Source organism: Leuciscus leuciscus (genome assembly GCF_965113295.1).
Source record: "Leuciscus leuciscus genome assembly, contig: HAP1_SCAFFOLD_362, whole genome shotgun sequence".
NCBI lineage: Eukaryota > Metazoa > Chordata > Actinopteri > Cypriniformes > Leuciscidae > Leuciscus > Leuciscus leuciscus.
The window spans coordinates 53,197-64,550 of record NW_028118377.1 but is presented as its reverse complement, the minus strand read 5'-3'; the positions used below and the strand labels follow the sequence as shown (position 1 = coordinate 64,550).

At 39.3% G+C, this 11,354-nt stretch overlaps 1 protein-coding gene across 1 annotated transcript; it reads left to right on the top strand.

Annotated features, from left to right (window-relative positions):
* The first annotated feature begins 254 nt into the window (after positions 1-254).
* Positions 255-8,706, top strand: LOC309491568 (protein mono-ADP-ribosyltransferase PARP12-like). Its single transcript, XM_082190629.1, has 5 exons — positions 255-306; positions 4,356-4,452; positions 4,544-4,613; positions 4,696-8,163; positions 8,241-8,706. Exons 2-4 carry the CDS (start codon positions 4,358-4,360, stop codon positions 4,828-4,830), a joined length of 300 nt encoding a protein of 99 aa, XP_082046755.1. The 5' UTR covers positions 255-306; positions 4,356-4,357; the 3' UTR covers positions 4,831-8,163; positions 8,241-8,706.
* Positions 8,707-11,354: the final 2,648 nt, after the last annotated feature.

The window sequence follows — 11,354 nt, the reverse complement described above, 5'->3', positions numbered from 1 at the left end:
AAAAAATAAAACATATTGTGCTTTTAATATGATGATGTCATGGCAGTAGAGACGGCAACTATAACGATCAGTCCCACCCACTTTGAAGCGGTACTAACTGCAGTGGAAAAGCAACCGAGCTAAAGTGAACCGAACCGTGCCGTACCGAGTCGAGTCGTACCACGCAGTGGAAAAGCGAAGCGAGCCGAACCGTACCGAGCCGAACCGAGCCGTACCATGCAGTGGAAAAGCGCCATAGCAGTGCCGATAGCAGTGCCGTGGTGGAGTTCACAGCCGGATCACATACCTACACCCTCAGCTTCCAGGGTAACCTAAAAAATCACCTTTACCATGATACAGACGAGCAGTGTGAGCAGTGTTGGAGAAAGTTACTTCTAAAAGAAATGCGTTACAATATTGCATTACTCCCTTAAAAAATGACATTCTTTGTTTCATTTTTATATTAGCTACCGTACAACTCTTTTTTTTTTTTTTTTTATGTTTTAATTCAGTACTTAATAAAGTGTTAAAGCAAATTAATTAAAATAAAAAGTAACGCATTACTTTTTTAAGTAACTTAAATATTTAACAAGTATATAATTAAACAAGTAACTAAAATATTTATGAGTAAATTTATAAAGTTGCAGCGATAAAGTAAACTGATTATATAATGCACGTTACTTGTAATGCGTCACGTGATTTGTAACTTGTTAATTTGTCACCATGGTAACATTATCTGACTGGTAGTGGTCTTGAAGCTCTTCACGCAGTATGTAATTATTCTAAATATATGTTTATTACAGAGAGACATGGCGGCCCTGAAGATCTAACCATAATAAGAGGAGGATCACATCACATTCCACAAAGGACTAGACCAGGTATTTTTGCGTTTAATGTATCTGCTAAATACATGTAACAAACTTCACAGTTTGGTATACTGTATGTGCTATACCACAATCTATAATCTATCAGAAGACATCCCAAATATCCTGCTTATTTTTGTGTCTGCTTTTACAGAGAGTCGCAAACGCAAAGCTGCAAATTTGGCATCAAGTGAGTTTTTGCAGTGTATGCGGGACATAACACAGCAACAGATGGAAGAAGAGCGGGAGCTGAGAAGAGAAGAAATGAAGAAAGAAATGATGATGAGACGAGAGGAATTGGACTATGATGCACAACTCAGACGGGAGGAGATGTCACAAAGACAGAAAGAATCTGAGTCTTTTGCATCAGTCTTCAGTAATTTGACCGCAGCCCTTCTCCAGCGGAAGTAGATCGACAAAACATCTATCTTTCTGTTTGCCTTAATAGTTTTTTTTGTGTAAATAGTAGGCGGCTACTTAAATTCACCTGCCGTTTCGTTTGTGTGCACATTTGTAATAGTACTTCTCAAAAGCACCTGTTTTGTTTCATTTGTATGTGTATGTATGCACATTTGTATGCACATTTTATAAGCACCTTTGTATTTTTGCACTCTGATGTGAACTTAATATATAAATAAAGTAATAGCTGTGCTATTATAACTGAGGCAAATGGAAATCATGCTTATTAAGGGGCACATTATCAAAAGCAAAATACACATTATTATAGTAAAATATTATACACATATTATAAGGCATATATGTAAAATTAATGTTACTTAAATACATTCTTTTTAGTAATTCATTGTTGGTTCATGTTAGTTCACACTGCATATATGTTAGAAAAAAAAAAATTCTTATGAAAACCTATTGTAAAAGTTTCCTACATGATAATAAACTAAATATAAAGACTTTGTGACTCAGATAAGCCATTAAGGCAGGTATTGGTATAGACAACTATGCATACTGATGGACACATTTTTTAAACGGCTTTCTGATGGGCACCTTTTGTATTCTGTAATGCAAATACAATCCTAGTCAGTAGAATGATATTTAGGCTATAAGACATTTATTGGTATAGACTACTATGCTTATTGATGGGCACATTATTTAAACGGCTTTCTGATGGGCACCTTTTGTATTCTGTAATACTGTAAACAGTGTAAGCAGTTTCACATTTAAAAGTACCATTAACAGAAGTGACCATATCTAAAAACATTTGAACAGACAAATACTTACAACTGCAATAAATACATAAAAACATACCTGTAGAGCGGAGTATTTTTGATTTTATTTAAAAATAGTGAGAAGATTGTTTAATTGTATGTTATTTAAAAAAATATTGCAGTATTCACTCTGTATGCTTAAATGGCCTATTGCTTATTGATCAAATCATGTCTGATGTAACCATGTACCATTTAGGATAAAGAATTGTATTCAAGTCACAAAACAGGGTTACGCCAAATCTTCATTTCAAATATTGTATTTGTAACAAACACAATATAACAACAACTTACAATTATTGCTGCTGCATGAACAACTGTTGCAGAGCACTTCTTGCATCTGAACGCTCATCACCAACATTGCAAGGTGAACGTTCAGCATCTTTATCACGATCACACCACTCTGGTATAAATCTGTCCATGTACAATTCACACAAGTTGTGCAGTGTACAGCATGTCTCCACCATATCAACAACAACATTTACATTGCAGTCATTTCGCTTACTGAGACACTTCCACCTTCCTTTCAACCTCCCAAACGCATGTTCAACCACACAACGGGCTCGACTTGTTCGCATGTTGTAAAGTTCAGAATCACCAAGAATGAAGTAGCCAACATCAGTTCCACATATGTTTTTTACTCTGCCAGAAAAACCATTACTGTTTGTGGCCCAAGCCCATAGGCGTGACTTTCTGAGGACACTAGCGTCGTGTTCTCTCCCTGGCTGTCCAACATTCAGGTCCCAGAACATCCCTTTGCCATCCACAGTTGCTTGTAAAATTATGGAGTGCCAACCTTTTCTGTTGTGGAAATCTGATTGATATTGTGGAGGTTTTAATATAGGGATGTGAGAACCATCAATAGCACCCACGCACAGTGGAATTCCAAACCTCTCTTCGAAGTAATCTGCCATCTCAGCTAGTTTGTCCTGGTCTGGTGTTTTGATGAAGTATTGCAATCACAGCCTTGCAAAAGTCATGCACACAGCGGCAAACAGAAGTCCGACTGACAGCAAACAGGTTGGCTACCGTCCTGTACTCTGTTGTTGATGCTAGTTTATACAATGCAATGGCTACCCGTTTCTCCAGAGGAATGCATAATCGATATGTTGTATCTTGTCGCTGTAGTGCAGGCTTCAGAGTTGTACAAATGTATGTGAATGTTTCTCGGGAAACTCTGAAGTCGCCCAGCCACTGCTCATCTGTAAATCTTTGAGCAGTGTTCTCCCACCAGTCACTTGTTCGCTGCGGTCCGCATTATATTGGTGTAGTAGTGATGCATCATCTGGAAAATAATAGAATGAAGTGTAAACATTAATTCCATAATTATGTTACAGATCTGTACATGAACATAAATGAAAGGCACTTCTACAGCATTTATAAATATTTGCTAACCCATTTACTAATACATTTTTACACTCCAATGTTTTATTTGTTAAAATCCGTTAACGCACTGTGAACTAACATGAACAAAGTGGTACTATAAACACTAGGCTACTTCCCTAATTATGCGAAATACATATGCATATACAAAATCATGGGTATAAATAGATGTATTATCAGACGAATAATACAATGAAAGTTTAACATTAACGTTACCTCCTAATTATATTAATATAGCAAGCAAGATATGATAAGCTAGCAAAATATTTGTGTTTTTTCAGCAGACAGTAACGTAAAGACAGTTAATGAAAGCTCATAAAAACAACTCTGTGCTATATGATTTGAAGTTATGCTCACATCGACTACAAGATACGAATGAACTATACTATAAACGGAAATATTTACCGTTTCCATCCATTGCTGGCGACTCTGCATTCGCTGTAACCGAATCGCACGTCGTTGGATCGCTCTCTTTCGCCTTGCAGCCAACATAAGCTTTCGGCGTTGTCGCCGCTGAACCTCCATCTTCTTATCTTGGCTTTGCTGCCTCATCTTCCACCAAGCAAAAACCAAAAAAGAGTAAACAAACAGACGCTTCGGTCCTCTCCATCTTGATCGTTCTGTAATTTTAGCAAGCTAGTGTCCTGCCTGAATGAACATCATAATTCCCGCCGTAATGGGTGGGGTTGTATGACGTTTGATCCAGGAAGGCGTGTTAAGGGCGGGGTTTAGGGCAGCGCTGCAGGGCTAATGGCCCGGCAGTGGAAACGCAAGCCCGGTGCTTGAGGCCCGAGGCCACTGGCACGGCTCGGCTCGCTGTTAGCCCTAGCCCGACAGTGGAAACGCGGCTAGTAAGGCTGAATACGATGACTGTCATCTTAATGCCATCTTGACTGATCTTGCTCTTCAGATATGATCCAGGAAAACAAACTCTACTTACTCAAAAAACTCGTCGCATGTCGTCCCAAATTTGTGTCGTCAGCTGATGTACGAACAATCAAGACAACGTAAGAAAATACTCCTGCGCTCAGACTCATTCTCTCTCAAAAACGTTCTAAAAAACGTGTATGACAGAACACTCTTCACATCTGTTTTCAGGACATTTAACAATTTAAAGGCTCTGCCGGAACACTGGGATGAAGCTGTGACTCCTGAAATCGGATACAAGGTGAGCGCAGATTTTCTGATTCCTTCACAATGACATTGATTTGTTCAACATGTGGATGTTATCCTGTGCTGTTTCTTCGCAGAGAGTGTCGCTGCAGAGCACGTCAAGTGAATACATCAGAATCAGTGAAGAGTTCTATCGCACCATGAAAGACTTCAGCATTCTGAAGATTGACAGGATCCAGAACAGAGCATTATGGGAAGGGTATGAGTGGTAAGTCCACAAGACATGCACTCACCATTCTAAGGGTACGCTTACACGACACGACAACGATACGCTTAAAACGGAGAAGTATTTCCTTTGAGTTTTCCTCATACTGACGACATCATTGTCAAAACGATCCACATTCACACGAATCTGTGAAAACGACTAAAAACGCTGCATTCTGCTGCCAGCAGTGTTGCCAACTATTTTCAAAGGAAAGTAGCTAACGCCTTCCCTAAAAGTCGCTAAATGTCGCTAGATGACGTCATACGTCAATTAGCATATTCATGACGTCATCGCGTCGTACTTGCGTTCTGCCTGCCTATGTGTTTTCTCATTAAATTCATGCTCACAAACTGTATTAATATAATATAATATAATATAATATAATATAATATAATATAATATAGCCGATTGTACAATAAAGCTGTTCTCATTTCATATATAATTTTTTTTGTCAGACAATTTAACGAGTAGGCTAGATAGTGAATGACTGCATTTTCTATGAGTAAAATTATCTGAATTGAGAGAGTTCGGGAACTGGGTGAAGTAAAGCACTGTAATAGTGAGTATTACAAGTGATAATCTCAAGAAAAGAAAGGGGAAAAAATGGTCAAACTAAATTCTTAAATATAAAACAAAAGAGAAGCAGATAAGTGCGTAGAAACAATTCATTCACGTCTGTCAGCTGCCGTGCTGCTGCTCCTCTCATTCACCGAACAGGGTAGACGCAGAGAGAGGTGTGACGGCAGGGAGAAAGCAAGACCTCGCGCTCGCAGGACTGTGCTGGCAACATTTGGAGGTCACTGAGGTTTGTCCAAAAAGTCGCTAGATTTGTCGCTAGTCGCTTTTTTGAAAATATGTCGCTAAGGGGGTCTGAAAAGTCGCTAAAAATAGCGACAAAGGCGCTAAGTTGGCAACACTGGCTGCCAGGCCAGTAGATGGCGATGAAACACTATAGATTTAAAAAATATTTTTTTTAATCTAAAAAAATATTATTATTTTGAATCTAAAAATATATATTTTTTTTTTATTGAATGCCAGTCACATACAAATAATAAACGTGACAATAATCCATGGGCGTCGGAAGAAAAAAAAAAGTGGGTGGGTCCTCCCCCAGAAAAATGTTACTGGAGTAAATACCATGTATTCTGGTGCCTTTTAATTAAACAAGTAAACTAAACTCCACTTCACGCCGGGCGGTTCTTTGCCTCCACGTCGTGCATTAAATGCACAGCTATCGGTGGATTATCACCCTAATTCCATGGTCATTTGCCAGCAATGACAACTTAAAGCTGTTATTGATGTTTGCAACGCAATATTTGACTGGAAGGGTACAACGGGCGGTTACTTTCGTCAGTTGCGGCTCGTTGAGAAATATAATATAGCGATTCAGCGGAAATGGAGTTTAATTTATCAGGGAATTCCTCAAGTGGAATGGATTTGACTGACGGCGCTCTGAAAAGCGAACAGACAAATGCGCTGAATTAGAGACGGTAAAAGTGAGTGGGTATAATACATAGGTATAATATCATTGGTCTTAAAAAGTGGGTGGGTCTTGTCCCACCCATATACAATGGTTCCGACGCCCATGCAATAATCCAACATATAGTGTAAAAATATTAAACTAATATCCACATTATTCCTGCACCCCATGATGCGTTGCGCGAATTATGGGTGTAACTTCTGTTAAACTGTAAACAATCAGTGAAACGCTCGCTCTATGAACGCAATACGTTAAAGAAGTGTCACAATGAGATGACATTAATCTACTCACCCTTCAACCATCCAACATTAAAAGGAAATTTAAAAGTGTAAAAGCATCAACAAGGTATTTCAACAGACCAAATAACCCCAAAAGTGCGTAATATACTGTATAGTAATATATAGGGATGTCCCGATCCGATCCACGGCATCGGTATCGTGCCGATACTGGCCCAAAACGCTAGATCTGATATCGGAGGGGAGAAAAAAAAAGAATCCGATCCGATACCCATTAGGGGTGGAACGGTACGTATTCGTACTGAACGTACGTTCGGTGCATGGATTTACACAGAGAATACACGATATAAAAATAAATAAAACTCGCGTGCACATTAATGTAATACGGAAATAACGTGACTGTCAAGCCGTCTTTCCACTATACACGACATTCGGACACGACTGTCGGAATTTGCCCCCTAGTGGCAGTCGCACGGAACTTTCATTACGATCGTACACGCCAACATGGGAGAGAAGTTGATTCTCGCGGTCTCCGAATACCCCATTCTGTATGATATTACTCTCGAATCATACAGAAACGTCAGCAGAAAAAATGAAGCTTGGAAGAGAGTTAGCGAGATTGTCGGTCTGCCAGGTGGGTTTTGATTGCCAAATGTGCAGAATGAATGCAAATCGTTGTCCCGCCTATTACCATCTAGCCTAGTATTTCAATGCAGTTGTATTATTCCACGTGGTTTACATACTGTAACAATGAACAATGCTATCAGTTTTTAAAATTTTGTTTCATTTAAAAAGTTATGCTCATATGCTACTTTGATATGAACTAGCAGTATGAAATTAGTCTGAAATTTAAAAAAATAGCAGTTTTAACTAGCAGTATGAAATTAGCAGTGTTGGGTGTAGGCTAATGCATTAATAATAAACTAAAATTCACTCTTCATGTTTTTGTAATTTGATTAGTTACTTATGATGTAAATTTACAGTTATGTGAGTTAAGTTTACAGTTATGTAATTGTTTTTAAACTTAACAGTGGATGAGTGCAGGAAAAAGTGGAGGGATCTCCGTGATGTTTATGTCAGGGAAAGGAGAGAGGAGAAGAAAAGAAAAAGCGGAGCAGCTGCCAGCCAGAAACGCCCTTGGCGTTACTATCACATCATGTCTTTCCTCTTACCATTTATCTCTTCTTGGCCCACATCTGGGAACATGGAAGTGGAGATAGGAGAAGGGAGAAGAAATGAGGAAGATAGTGCAGAAGTAATGGCAGAGGAAATACATGTGCAAGAAAAGCAGGTAGGACAGGACACAACAGAAATAAGAGTAGAGATCAGTGCAGAAGAGAGTAGGATGGACTGTCTGGGAGAGGACATGACTGTAGAGGAGGAGAGCAGAAAGAAGCAGAGTGGAAAAGACTTTGCCCAGCCACGACAACGCCGGAGGAGAGTTGAAGCAGGATCTATATCTTCTTTTGAGCGGACAATCGTTGAAGCCATACAAACTTCCAACTCTCCTGCCCCTGCTGGATCAGAAGATCCTGATATGCAGTTTCTACAGAGTGAAAGCCTAAATGCAGGGAACTCACCAAGCTGAAAATCCACCAGCTAATGTTTGAGGCTGAGTTTAACTGTGAGTTTTGAAGATCTCTCTTTAAATTTTTTGAATGTGAAATAATGGTGCTAAAGTTATCTCTCCTTTTCCTGCAGAAATTTTCAACTGGACCTCCTATCTGGCTGGACCTCTTTACACACACACACAAACGCATACATACAGTACACACACACACGTTATTATGTTCTGATATGTTCACTGACTGACACACACACACACACACACACACACACACACACACACACACACACACACACACACATATGTTATTATGTTCTGACATGTTCACTGACACACTCACACACAGACGCTATTATGTTCTGATATGTTCACTGACTGACACACACACACACACACACACACACACACACACACACACATATGTTATTATGTTCTGACATGTTCACTGACACACTCACACACAGACGCTATTATGTTCTGATATGTTCACTGACTGACACACACACACACACACACACACACAGTACACACACATGTTATTATGTTCTGACATGTTCACTGACACACACTCACACACAGACGCTATTATGTTCTGACATGTTCACTGACAAATTGTTCTTTAATAAAGATTTTGAGTACTCATTTACTTGAACTTGTGTTAATTGCTACCATGCATTGTTGTTTTAGCAACCAGTACCAAGATAAATTTGCATTAAATATGATTGACATATAAATTATTAAATTCTCTATTTAGTATAATTTAAATAGGTTTAACAGCTTTAGCATGAACATAAATAAGAGACCATACACACTGAACTGGAAAAAAGCCTTTTGTGAAACTGTGGTGGCCCTTAAAAGGGCCTTTGGTCTGTTGGAAGGACTTCTACACCAGATGCTGCCATGGAACCTCACCATGTACAGAGGAAAAGTAAGATGCGTAGGTTTCCCTCACATGGACGGCCTCCCTCGAGGAATTGTTAGCACCTTGACGGGCGATGCCTTGCATGCTGCTGTTTGTTACCTCCATTGGTGCAGAGGGGTTAGTGGTTTTGCTTCTCCGCAGGAGATTGTGGAGGACACATGTCGCTTTCACACATGCTTCGACATTTTGAGGGTGCTGACCCATGACCCTGTGGTACATCCTGAACCTAGATGCAAGAATGCCAAATGCATTTTCCACAACTAGCCTGGCCCGGGACCAGGGCCGGACTGGGACACAATTTCAGGCCGGGAAATCCCACACCCATCCAGGCCATCCCATGGACCCAAATAAAATTTAGAAACACAGACAACCCTATTTTTTCCTAAATTACATTTATTGGTCTAAATCCTTAGGCTGGGGCCGTGTAAAATAATTAAAGGCTTTCTCTTGAACAGTATCCTCACTTCCCTTTTCCTTCTCTTCAGTTACCCTAATATCTCTATGTCTCTCACTTCCACCAGTATCATCAGCCTCATACACTAAGTAAAGTAGAGTACTAGTGTTTTCATCTTAAAAATTACTTAAATATCCAACATTTAGCAACACTAGGCTATATTTCATACAATATGATTTTTTTTTTTAAAAATTCTTATTTTGCTACTACATGTCATCTCACTCCCTGGCTGAATGTATGATCATTGCACCACAGCTAGTGCTAGGTTGACTGTCTCCACCTTCATTTGATAAAAAAAAAAAATGAAAAAAAAAATGAAAGGAAAGGAATTTTTTTTTACACCTCACAAATGGGCAGACATAATTTTCTAAATTGTCTAATAAAATGTTATTGCATTATTTTTTTGTTGATGTCTGCACTATCACTCCTGTCTCCCTGCTCCTAGTACCACATAAATGTTAAAATTTGTCTGCTAAATTACTAATGTAACTTTACACTAAATAATAGTAATCTCCTTGAGCATACAGTATTTTGAGTGACTAATAGGGGCGCTACCGCTAACATTTGCTAGCATTTCAATACTAAGTTAACGAAGAAAAAAGTACAGTATTTACAGATGAAACTGACCTGCACTTGAAGCCCTGAACAGGTCATTCATTTTGCAACATTTTGCTGCTTGTTCTCTGAGTGCTTTCTTTTTCGTTGTCCTTTCCCTCTCTGCTCCACCTGGCTGTTTTCTCTCCATCATCGGGTGCTGCTCGCATTTTCTGTTTAACCGTTTGGCTGATGCTTAAAGTGGAATCGTAGCCTTGCCAGTCAAGACTAACAGATTAATGATTTTATTTTATTATAATAATTTTATTAAATGACGAATTCGAAAATGATCACTGGACACTGGTAAAGGTAGTAGTATAAAAAAATAATGATAATAGATAAAAAAAATAAAAAAATAAACGCTGGCTGGCAGCAGGCCAAATTAGTCGGCAGGCCACCGGGAAATCTCCCGGTGCTCCCGATGGCCAGTCCGGGCCTGCCCGGGACAGACGGTAATTGAAAATGCGTTGGTATCTTTGCAGGTTCTTTCCCGGATAGGGCCGCAGGAGATGGCGACGAAGTGGGAAAGCTTCGTCCGCAACAAAAGCATGAGGAAGTGGGCCTAGATGTTCAGCACCTGGTAGATGGGTATCTGGCGGGATTTTCAGGGTGCCGGCTTCAAGGGCCCTGCCAAAAGCAGAGTCTCTCAAGGTTCCACCATCGCTTCCACGGCCATAAGCACCCACATTTATCACCCTAAAGCAGTAGTTGGCATCAACTACTGCAAGTAATACTTTACTAGCACTTTGAGATTTCGCTGAAATGTAAAGTGCATTACAAATAAAATGTATTATTATTATTATTATTATTAATACGATGGAATAGGTTCCTTTATAATTGTAGAAATGGGAGCCTGAGTTGGGTGGAGCTTGGATGACCACATGCTTACCATCAATGGCCCCTAAACAATTAGGGAAATTCCAGCGCACATTAAAATCCTGGGCGATTGTCTGCCAATCTTCTTCTTGTGGCACTGGCATGTACTGATGCACCAGACCCTCCCAGATAGCCTTTGCCACATCAGGGACAATGGTGGACACTGTAGACCAGCCCACTCGGAAGCGGTAGGACAGTGAGTGGTATGAGTCTCCAGTGGCTAGGTATCTGAAAATATAAGACATAAGATAAGTTGGTGGTAAACATTTATATTTAAAAAATGCAGGTAATGCTATAAATAATATTGCTTGAGAATAAATTATATTTACAAATAATACATAATTATAAATTACAATTATATATATTTTTTTTTTTTCAGACAAGAAACTGTTATAGGCCTAT

What these genes read in the sequence shown, in the direction of transcription:
- LOC309491568 (XM_082190629.1), top strand. Translation starts at nt 4,358, where the DNA reads ATGATCCAGGAAAACAAACTCTACTTACTCAAAAAACTCGTCGCATGT. An exon ending in GTACGAACAATCAAGACAAC is followed by an intron (nt 4,453 to 4,543) that starts GTAAGAAAATAC and finishes ATCTGTTTTCAG; the next exon opens with GACATTTAACAATTTAAAGG. An exon ending in CTCCTGAAATCGGATACAAG is followed by an intron (nt 4,614 to 4,695) that starts GTGAGCGCAGAT and finishes GTTTCTTCGCAG; the next exon opens with AGAGTGTCGCTGCAGAGCAC.